Here is a 12145-nt window from a genome sequence, read left to right as displayed (position 1 = left end):
TTCTGAATTTTTCACACTTAAATGGATAAGTGGGATGTTCCCGTCAACTAAGCTATGCTCATGGGAACCGTTCTGAACTTCATTCTCATAGACAAAAATATAATTTCATGAAGCAAAAGAATGATAGAGGAAGGAAGAAAAAACTTCGTCTCAAGCTCAAGGGCTCCTGGACATTGTGGTTTGTACTTTGAATTTTTTAGGCTCTTGTAACTTTTGGTTAATCTGCCCAAAATATCTTTTATGTACCCTTTTGAGACAAATTTTGTGACTTTTACCGAAAAAAAATTTATATTTATTCTAAGGTTTGTAATTGGATGATGTGAGGTTGTTTTTAGTGTTTTTTATTTTGAGCGACGCTAGGTTTATTTTGTAGTAGGCTGAGACGTTGAGTAGTAATCTCTATTAGAGTGTTCACGATTGGTCTTCTTTGCTTTTGAATCAATGTCCCTTGTATGTTTCTAAGGCTATGTTTGGATTGGTGGTATATGATGGAATGGAGTGGAATGGAGTGGTAACTAATTAGATTCCATTGTTTGGATTTGTAAAAAGTGAATGGAGTGAAATGGAATACAATGGAACTCATTCCATCACATTATCACATACCATCAAATCTTTCAATTTTCCTTCCCCCCCAATTATAACTTGAATTTGAATTATTTTCTTTTTAAGTAGGTGAATTAATTGCAATTTTATATGATGATTTGTAGGTGAATTAATTGCCTCAAATGTATAGTATTAAAATTAAGATCAGTGAAAATAAAAGTATTTATATTATACTTTAAGGCAAGGTACTATACTCACTAAATACTATGAAGTTGCTTTCACCACTAATGAGGTTCTCTCTAATACTGTTGATTGGTTTGTTTTATGTTGGTAAAGCAATAGATTGTGGTGGCAATCGAATTGCAAACACCATTGTGGTTAACCAAAGAGGTAAAGGAGCATTCAAAACAATTCAAGCAGCCATTGATTCTATAAAGACCCAAAATAATCAATGGATTTTGCTTCAAATAAATCCGGGCATATATAAGTAAGTTTTTATTACCCATTTAGATTGCTTGTTTTTTCTTTTCTTACATTAGGTTAGATTTTATGTCTCATCGTTCTTTTGTATTTTTTCCTTTTATTTTGATCATGTAGTAGATCCATTGCATCCATTTGTTTTTTTAAAAAATTGATTTCTCCTTTTATTTTGATCATGTAGTAGATCCATTGCATCCATTTGTTTTTTAAAAAAATTGATTTTTTTTACAATAAAGAAATGATAGATAAATGAATCTTTTTTAAAATAATTAATTTTTTCTATCATTAAAAACATTATAATAACCAAATATTATTTATCGAAATTGTCAAAAATATAAAATTTGATATTTTTTGAATTTTTATTCCTTATATTAGTCAATATTGTATTTTTTTAATCAAAAATTTTAAAAAATTAGTGAGTTGCTTATAAACAGTGAAATTGTGATTTTTCTAGTAATATTATTATCTCTAAAATACAATAATCAGCTTAATTCATAAAAATAATCGTTAATTTATCAATTTAACGACTTAATGTACCAGTACATTCGAATTATTCTGATGTATCGTAGAAGCTCCCAAATTGAAATATTGTTAAATATTAAATTTATTGTTCTATTTACACACTTGTTGAGTTAATATTCCACATTATGAGTTGCATCAGTGATAATGAGCCTAACAACTACGCTGAAGCTTCTAAGCATGACTGTTGGGTGAAAGCTATGCAAAGTGAGCTCCATGCATTATCTAGCAATAACACATGGACTATTGGGTGAAAGCTATGCAAAATTAGCTCCATGAATGTCGTTAAAATCTGAACCCTTCACGTAGACTCACACCTGTGTGTGTCACACGAGTCTTTCTTCAGCTCTTGGCATCCAAACAACGACTAACATGAATGAGACGTGTTATTTACAAATATAAAAATTCTATCGTTAAAATCTGAACGGTTAATCTCAATCAAATAACTCTAATTTTTATTGACTAAGTTGGTTGAGTATATTACTACTCATAAAACGGAATTTCTTAGTCTTTGTTGTAAAAACAAGAAAATAGGAACACCTCAATAAAACACAAGTTTGTTTATTTCCTTTTCACCTGAAACCCTATTTTATTTTGCAAAACTATTGAATATTGAAATACATATGAATCTAAGCAGTAATAATCTTTATTCAAGTTCAAAGAAATGTTACAAATTAAGATGATTAGAAGTGTGCTAAAAAGCTAAGTATGAAGTAACAGCTAGCACATCTAATCAAAATGAGGCCGGGCTACATACATAACTAGAACCGACGGATGTCTTTAGGAGGCCTGAAGTTAAGGGGATGTGTTTCTTGAGTGGCATTTTGATCTTGTTTCCACATTTTTATTGTTTTGTCGGCTTCACATGATATAAGCCTCGTACCGGTGATATCATAGGTTAAAGCATAAATACCAGCTTCACTATCCAGTGAACCAGGTTGTACAATTGTTTGTAATTGCTGGAAATTGTGACCACTCTTCCAATCCCAGAACCACATACTACCGTTGTCACCTCCGGTAACCATAACACCCTCCTCATTGACTGCCAGTGCATTGATAATAGTTTTCTGTTGAGAGAGCATATTGTGACAAAATTGTCCTTTTGGAAGTGTGAACTTTTTAATATTATCAGCCGATGCAGATGCAAAAGCTCGCTGTTTAGGATGTGGAGCCATTGCTCGAACAGACTTTTTATGGTTTGTAAGTGTAGTTAGCAATGTTTTACCATAATACCTAACATCCCACATCTTGATTGTAGAATCATGAGAACCAGTAACAACTTGATAAGGGTCCGTTTCCGTTGTAAACACAGAGCAGACAGTATTGTCATGACCTAGAGCATGAATTTGGGTTTGTTTACGTATGTCCCAAACCCGGCAGACAGAATCACGTCCTCCGGTAACTAACATGTTGTTGTCGTCGGGATGAATAGACAAGCAGTAAACACCACTGAGATGACCATGATAAGACCTAATAACCTTGTTCTGTTCAAGATCCCAACATTTAACTTGTTTATCATCAGCAGCAGAAAACATGTAGGTATGTTTGTTGCTAATAGCAAGTGCTCTTACTTGTTGGATGTGACCTGTTAATGTGAGTTTTAGAACACCAGTTGCTAAATCCCATATCTTGATAGTTCGATCTGCAGAACCAGTAGCAAACCATGTATTACTGGGATCAACTGCAATAGATGTCACCCATCCTAAATGACCACTGATGACTCTGTAGTTTTTCCATGGTGCATGCCAATCAGGTCGTGGCCATTTACTTTCCATTCTTTCCATCAAAGAAGATGTTGAGAAATTCCTGGAAGATCCTCTGCTTGGCATTGATGGACCTGGAAGTAGAGCAAGCCCTGGTTCTTGAGACTGATTCTTTGTAGCAGAATTCTTCGTCTGAGGTTGAGCAATGCTTTCTTGAATTCCACCATACTCGGCATTCACTTTGTAATTAACACGAATTTTCTTGCTTTCGGAATCGGGAGGAGCGAGTTGTTGATCAAGTGGAGAGAATAGATCCAGGGGACGTTTCTTGAGTGATTGTGGTTCAATTGCTTCCATACGACGACGTATTAGACGGAAGTGTTCAAAAACCAAAAACACTATGCTTTGCTTCCTTCCGATGAATGAATGAATTATGGGAATCGATTAACCAATTTGTTGTCTATATATAAGTAAAAAAATAACCAATCTTTTTTAATTTTGTTTTTTTTGATATACAATCTTTTTTTTCGAAGCAAAATCTTTTTTGATATACAATCTTCTTAAAATATTCACTAAAAGATTAAAATTTATTTTTATATCAAAATATTGCAACTAAATCTTTTTATTTTTTTTTTGGTGAGAGTAACTAAATCTTTTTATTGTTTCTATTTTTTTAGGCTAAACTTTCTATAAGTTTTTTTTTCTTTCCTATCTTTATGCGTATATTTAAAAAAATATGAGAAAAACTATTGTTAAATAATTTTTATGTTGTAATGCTCGATTAACTTTAAAAGTTAACAACTTTTTAGTCGTACTAAATTTAAATTGGATGAAACATCAAACATCTAAAAAAATCGATAACTTACACACTTTAATTTAAGGATTAATTAACAATTTAACACTACATCTAATAAAAAATACATTATAGAATGTCAGTCTAAAATTGTATTTTATGTCAATGATGTATGCCCGTTAAACTCTTCAAAATTATAAATCTTAGTTACTATTTTTTCTGTGGTTAGTCCTGTGGAGTGGAATTAAACATGACGTATATAATTAATTCTAAAACAAGAAGGACAACCACTAATGTTAGTTCTTATCTTTTATGATTGGCTTTGGCCAAAAGAAAATATGGTTGTGTTGTGTTGTGTTGTGTTGTGTGATAAGTAAAGAAAAATAAACACAATGTTTGATTTATTCGGTAGGATTTGAGATTAAAGAAACCTAATGTACTACACTATATCTATATGTTTGACCTTAACAAAGATTGATTACTTGTGGATGCAAATATGCAATATATATCTAGAACTTCAACCAGGTCTAATTAGCCTCTAACAAAAATTAAAAATGTACTCCCTTCGTTTCAAATTACTTGACTTTTTAGAATTTTTTTTTTTTTTTTTAAATTACTTGTCTTTTTGATAATTTATGTTATATTTTGTCTATTATACCCTCCTTATTTTAAATATTTTTATTTTAAATCTTTTTATTGTATTTTTTTTTACTAAACTTCTTTGTATAATTTGTTTAAAAAAAATTGATACATGACATATTAAATTTATTGGAAAGAGAAAGTGAGTGCAAAAAAATAATATTGGTGAATTAAAATAAGGTTATAATAGGAAAATAAGGTGCAAAAATACACTTTCTTAATTTCTTGTTTTTTTCTAAAAAGTCAAGTAATTTGAAACGGAAGGAGTAATATTAAAAGGTATATTAAAAAAAGTTGAGTAACACTAAAAATTAGTTCAACAATAAATTTAGAAAAATGTTCATACAACAGAAATTATGGTACATTACCAAAAATTATTTTATAGACTACGTTAGAGTTAGCATGTGTTCGCAAATATAAGGTATATATATTATATAGTATGTAATAATAATATATATAATAATTAAGTAATTAAGGTGGATTAACTAATTAATCGGATGTTCCGTAAAAATAAAAAATAAAAACTAATTAATTGGATGTGGACCACATGTTTAAGAGAGGGAAAATAAGAGGGAAAAGAATTATGTTTAAGGTTAGCAACTTTAATCACACTTGAAGTATATACTTTAGTGGTTGAAATACTTAATTGTAAGTTCGATTTTCGTTCTAAACAAATTTGTATTTTTTTTAATATATAGCTGCAATAAAAAATAAAATAAAAAAGTAAAAAAAATTAGATTTAGGGTTAGTATTTGTTAGCAAGCTTATAATATACTAAGAGGTAAGATATTAACTAATTAATTAGACGTGGACCACATGTTTAAGAGATGGAAAATAAGAGGCAAAAGATTTAAGTTTAAGGTTAGTAACTTTAATCTCAATTGAAGTAGACGGAGGTTCGATTTTCCATTCCAGACAAATTGTATTTTTATAAAACAAGGGATGCAGGTTCAATTGAAGTTTTTTTTTTTTTTAAAAAAAAAAGTATGTTAAATAATTCATTGTTGGGATCAAGGTGAGAATTGGTTTGTTTCTACACACTCATGTTGTGTGTGTATATTCCTTCATTTTCATACACATGATTTGCCCCCTTAACTTTAATGTGTCCCTATTTTAGAATTCCAAAATTATTCAAAACAATTTATCGTTTGTCATGGTCCTTCGAATCCGGCCTATTCAATTCAATTAAAATAACCAAATAAGATGAATATAAATATAACCAATAAAATAGGGACATTATATTTTTTTTTACTAAATTGGGACATTATATTGAAAACCATCTACTTTGACAATTCCTTTCAATATTAGACTTTTTTTTTACAAACACCGTTTATATAGAAAAATAAGAATTGGTTTATGCGTAATGTTACCCAAAATATGTAATTAAACCCATTAAAACAAATATATCGATTTAAGTAAAGAATATTGATTTACCGAAATAGAATTGGCATAAACTTTATGTATCCAAAAAAAAAAAGAATTGGCATAAACTTTTGAAGTAAGTAAAAATTATAAAAACAGAATAAATTTAATTCTATTAATATAAGGCATATTTCATTCCATTTTGAAATAAGGCATATTTCATTACATTAATAAAAAAAATTATTATTTGAATTCATTAAAAAAATTGATTTTGTTAGGTCATGGACGAAAATTAATATAAAATATTTTATAATTTACTTTTTTAATTGTTTATATTATACAGTTTTTATATATTTCCAAAATAATTACACATAGTGAAAGGCAAACGGACAACAAGTTGTGCCGCTAAACCTTTTCGAAAACTACATCCATAGACCTAGGAGAGACGATATTGCCATGCAATGATCCTTTGAACTCTTTTTAAAAGATCAGCAGCATGATCCTTTGAACAATTTTTAGACAAAAAAATTTATGTTATATATTAGTGAGAGAATAATATAAATTATTTTATAATTTATATATTTTACAAATTCTTTCCTTTTTTGGATTTCATTGAAAAGATAAAGTTTGTTATAGTTATTTTTTTTCGTTAAAATTATCTATTTAACTGAAAGTTATTTTTTAGTAAAACAAAAAGCATGCAAGAAAATTTATTTATAATAATAGTTATTTATTTGGTCCTAATATATTTTAATTTTAATGATGCACGAAAAAAACTTTATTTGATGGTCAAAAAACTAATAATTTGAATTTTTTTTTTGGTCAAGATTTGAATATTTGAATTATAACTTGAATTTGAATTATTTTCTTTTTAAGTAGGTGAATTAATTGCAATTTTATATGATGATTTGTAGGTGAATTAATTGCCTCAAATGTATAGTATTAAGATTAAGATCAGTGAAAATAAAAGTATTTATATTATACTTTAAGGCAAGGTACTATACTCACTAAATACTATGAAGTTGCTTTCACCACTAATGAGGTTCTCTCTAATACTGTTGATTGGTTTGTTTTATGTTGGTAAAGCAATAGATTGTGGTGGCAATCGAATTGCAAACACCATTGTGGTTAACCAAAGAGGTAAAGGAGCATTCAAAACAATTCAAGCAGCCATTGATTCTATAAAGACCCAAAATAATCAATGGATTTTGCTTCAAATAAATCCGGGCATATATAAGTAAGTTTTTATTACCCATTTAGATTGCTTGTTTTTTCTTTTCTTACATTAGGTTAGATTTTATGTCTCATCGTTCTTTTGTATTTTTTTCCTTTTATTTTGATCATGTAGTAGATCCATTGCATCCATTTGTTTTTTTTAAAAATTGATTTCTCCTTTTATTTTGATCATGTAGTAGATCCATTGCATCCATTTGTTTTTTAAAAAAATTGATTTTTTTTACAATAAAGAAATGATAGATAAATGAATCTTTTTTAAAATAATTAATTTTTTCTATCATTAAAAACATTATAATAACCAAATATTATTTATCGAAATTGTCAAAAATATAAAATTTGATATTTTTTGAATTTTTATTCCTTATATTAGTCAATATTGTATTTTTTTAATCAAAAATTTTAAAAAAATAGTGAGTTGCTTATAAACAGTGAAATTGTGATTTTTCTAGTAATATTATTATCTCTAAAATACAATAATCAGCTTAATTCATAAAAATAATCGTTAATTTATCAATTTAACGACTTAATGTACCGGTACATTCGAATTATTCTGATGTATCGTAGAAGCTCCCAAATTGAAATATTGTTAAATATTAAATTTATTGTTCTATTTACACACTTGTTGAGTTAATATTCCACATTCTGAGTTGCATCAGTGATAATGAGCCTAACAACTACGCTGAAGCTTCTAAGCATGACTGTTGGGTGAAAGCTATGCAAAGTGAGCTCCATGCATTATCTAGCAATAACACATGGACTATTGGGTGAAAGCTATGCAAAATTAGCTCCATGAATGCCGTTAAAATCTGAACCCTTCACGTAGACTCACACCTGTGTGTGTCACACGAGTCTTTCTTCAGCTCTTGGCATCCAAACAACGACTAACATGAATGAGACGTGTTATTTACAAATATAAAAATTCTATCGTTAAAATCTGAACGGTTAATCTCAATCAAATAACTCTAATTTTTATTGACTAAGTTGGTTGAGTATATTACTACTCATAAAACGGAATTTCTTAGTCTTTGTTGTAAAAACAAGAAAATAGGAACACCTCAATAAAACACAAGTTTGTTTATTTCCTTTTCACCTGAAACCCTATTTTATTTTGCAAAACTATTGAATATTGAAATACATATGAATCTAAGCAGTAATAATCTTTATTCAAGTTCAAAGAAATGTTACAAATTAAGATGATTAGAAGTGTGCTAAAAAGCTAAGTATGAAGTAACAGCTAGCACATCTAATCAAAATGAGGCCGGGCTACATACATAACTAGAACCGACGGATGTCTTTAGGAGGCCTGAAGTTAAGGGGATGTGTTTCTTGAGTGGCATTTTGATCTTGTTTCCACATTTTTATTGTTTTGTCGGCTTCACATGATATAAGCCTCGTACCGGTGATATCATAGGTTAAAGCATAAATACCAGCTTCACTATCCAGTGAACCAGGTTGTACAATTGTTTGTAATTGCTGGAAATTGTGACCACTCTTCCAATCCCAGAACCACATACTACCGTTGTCACCTCCGGTAACCATAACACCCTCCTCATTGACTGCCAGTGCATTGATAATAGTTTTCTGTTGAGAGAGCATATTGTGACAAAATTGTCCTTTTGGAAGTGTGAACTTTTTAATATTATCAGCCGATGCAGATGCAAAAGCTCGCTGTTTAGGATGTGGAGCCATTGCTCGAACAGACTTTTTATGGTTTGTAAGTGTAGTTAGCAATGTTTTACCATAATACCTAACATCCCACATCTTGATTGTAGAATCATGAGAACCAGTAACAACTTGATAAGGGTCCATTTCCGTTGTAAACACAGAGCAGACAGTATTGTCATGACCTAGAGCATGAATTTGGGTTTGTTTACGTATGTCCCAAACCCGGCAGACAGAATCACGTCCTCCGGTAACTAACATGTTGTTGTCGTCGGGATGAATAGACAAGCAGTAAACACCACTGAGATGACCATGATAAGACCTAATAACCTTGTTCTGTTCAAGATCCCAACATTTAACTTGTTTATCATCAGCAGCAGAAAACATGTAGGTATGTTTGTTGCTAATAGCAAGTGCTCTTACTTGTTGGATGTGACCTGTTAATGTGAGTTTTAGAACACCAGTTGCTAAATCCCATATCTTGATAGTTCGATCTGCAGAACCAGTAGCAAACCATGTATTACTGGGATCAACTGCAATAGATGTCACCCATCCTAAATGACCACTGATGACTCTGTAGTTTTTCCATGGTGCATGCCAATCAGGTCGTGGCCATTTACTTTCCATTCTTTCCATCAAAGAAGATGTTGAGAAATTCCTGGAAGATCCTCTGCTTGGCATTGATGGACCTGGAAGTAGAGCAAGCCCTGGTTCTTGAGACTGATTCTTTGTAGCAGAATTCTTCGTCTGAGGTTGAGCAATGCTTTCTTGAATTCCACCATACTCGGCATTCACTTTGTAATTAACACGAATTTTCTTGCTTTCGGAATCGGGAGGAGCGAGTTGTTGATCAAGTGGAGAGAATAGATCCAGGGGACGTTTCTTGAGTGATTGTGGTTCAATTGCTTCCATACGACGACGTATTAGACGGAAGTGTTCAAAAACCAAAAACACTATGCTTTGCTTCCTTCCGATGAATGAATGAATTATGGGAATCGATTAACCAATTTGTTGTCTATATATAAGTAAAAAAATAACCAATCTTTTTTAATTTTGTTTTTTTTGATATACAATCTTTTTTTTCGAAGCAAAATCTTTTTTGATATACAATCTTCTTAAAATATTCACTAAAAGATTAAAATTTATTTTTATATCAAAATATTGCAACTAAATCTTTTTATTTTTTTTTTGGTGAGAGTAACTAAATCTTTTTATTGTTTCTATTTTTTTAGGCTAAACTTTCTATAAGTTTTTTTTTCTTTCCTATCTTTATGCGTATATTTAAAAAAATATGAGAAAAACTATTGTTAAATAATTTTTATGTTGTAATGCTCGATTAACTTTAAAAGTTAACAACTTTTTAGTCGTACTAAATTTAAATTGGATGAAACATCAAACATCTAAAAAAATCGATAACTTACACACTTTAATTTAAGGATTAATTAACAATTTAACACTACATCTAATAAAAAATACATTATAGAATGTCAGTCTAAAATTGTATTTTATGTCAATGATGTATGCCCGTTAAACTCTTCAAAATTATAAATCTTAGTTACTATTTTTTCTGTGGTTAGTCCTGTGGAGTGGAATTAAACATGACGTATATAATTAATTCTAAAACAAGAAGGACAACCACTAATGTTAGTTCTTATCTTTTATGATTGGCTTTGGCCAAAAGAAAATATGGTTGTGTTGTGTTGTGTTGTGTTGTGTGATAAGTAAAGAAAAATAAACACAATGTTTGATTTATTCGGTAGGATTTGAGATTAAAGAAACCTAATGTACTACACTATATCTATATGTTTGACCTTAACAAAGATTGATTACTTGTGGATGCAAATATGCAATATATATCTAGAACTTCAACCAGGTCTAATTAGCCTCTAACAAAAATTAAAAATGTACTCCCTTCGTTTCAAATTACTTGACTTTTTAGAATTTTTTTTTTTTTTTTTAAATTACTTGTCTTTTTGATAATTTATGTTATATTTTGTCTATTATACCCTCCTTATTTTAAATATTTTTATTTTAAATCTTTTTATTGTATTTTTTTTTACTAAACTTCTTTGTATAATTTGTTTAAAAAAAATTGATACATGACATATTAAATTTATTGGAAAGAGAAAGTGAGTGCAAAAAAATAATATTGGTGAATTAAAATAAGGTTATAATAGGAAAATAAGGTGCAAAAATACACTTTCTTAATTTCTTGTTTTTTTCTAAAAAGTCAAGTAATTTGAAACGGAAGGAGTAATATTAAAAGGTATATTAAAAAAAGTTGAGTAACACTAAAAATTAGTTCAACAATAAATTTAGAAAAATGTTCATACAACAGAAATTATGGTACATTACCAAAAATTATTTTATAGACTACGTTAGAGTTAGCATGTGTTCGCAAATATAAGGTATATATATTATATAGTATGTAATAATAATATATATAATAATTAAGTAATTAAGGTGGATTAACTAATTAATCGGATGTTCCGTAAAAATAAAAAATAAAAACTAATTAATTGGATGTGGACCACATGTTTAAGAGAGGGAAAATAAGAGGGAAAAGAATTATGTTTAAGGTTAGCAACTTTAATCACACTTGAAGTATATACTTTAGTGGTTGAAATACTTAATTGTAAGTTCGATTTTCGTTCTAAACAAATTTGTATTTTTTTTAATATATAGCTGCAATAAAAAATAAAATAAAAAAGTAAAAAAAATTAGATTTAGGGTTAGTATTTGTTAGCAAGCTTATAATATACTAAGAGGTAAGATATTAACTAATTAATTAGACGTGGACCACATGTTTAAGAGATGGAAAATAAGAGGCAAAAGATTTAAGTTTAAGGTTAGTAACTTTAATCTCAATTGAAGTAGACGGAGGTTCGATTTTCCATTCCAGACAAATTGTATTTTTATAAAACAAGGGATGCAGGTTCAATTGAAGTTTTTTTTTTTTTTTTTTAAAAAAAAAGTATGTTAAATAATTCATTGTTGGGATCAAGGTGAGAATTGGTTTGTTTCTACACACTCATGTTGTGTGTGTATATTCCTTCATTTTCCTACACATGATTTGCCCCCTTAACTTTAATGTGTCCCTATTTTAGAATTCCAAAATTATTCAAAACAATTTATCGTTTGTCATGGTCCTTCGAATCCGGCCTATTCAATTCAATTAAAATAACCAAATAAGATGAATATAAATATA

General features: G+C 29.2%; 2 protein-coding genes across 2 annotated transcripts; both read right to left on the bottom strand.

Annotated features, from left to right (window-relative positions):
• Positions 1-2268: 2268 nt before the first annotated feature.
• On the bottom strand, positions 2269-3648 carry LOC123889056 (protein pleiotropic regulatory locus 1-like). Its single transcript, XM_045938233.1, has one exon. It carries the CDS (start codon positions 3600-3602, stop codon positions 2304-2306), a length of 1299 nt encoding a protein of 432 aa, XP_045794189.1. The 5' UTR covers positions 3603-3648; the 3' UTR covers positions 2269-2303.
• Positions 3649-8515: 4867 nt separating this feature from the next.
• On the bottom strand, positions 8516-9895 carry LOC123889055 (protein pleiotropic regulatory locus 1-like). The gene has a single exon (XM_045938232.1). The coding sequence runs from the start codon at positions 9847-9849 to the stop codon at positions 8551-8553; it is 1299 nt and encodes a 432-aa protein (XP_045794188.1). The 5' UTR covers positions 9850-9895; the 3' UTR covers positions 8516-8550.
• Between the last annotated feature and the right edge of the window lie 2250 nt (positions 9896-12145).

Source organism: Trifolium pratense, linkage group LG6 (assembly GCF_020283565.1).
Source record: "Trifolium pratense cultivar HEN17-A07 linkage group LG6, ARS_RC_1.1, whole genome shotgun sequence".
Taxonomy (NCBI): domain Eukaryota; kingdom Viridiplantae; phylum Streptophyta; class Magnoliopsida; order Fabales; family Fabaceae; genus Trifolium; species Trifolium pratense.
The sequence above is the reverse complement of the archived record's forward strand: the minus strand, read 5'-3'. Positions and strand labels throughout refer to the sequence as shown.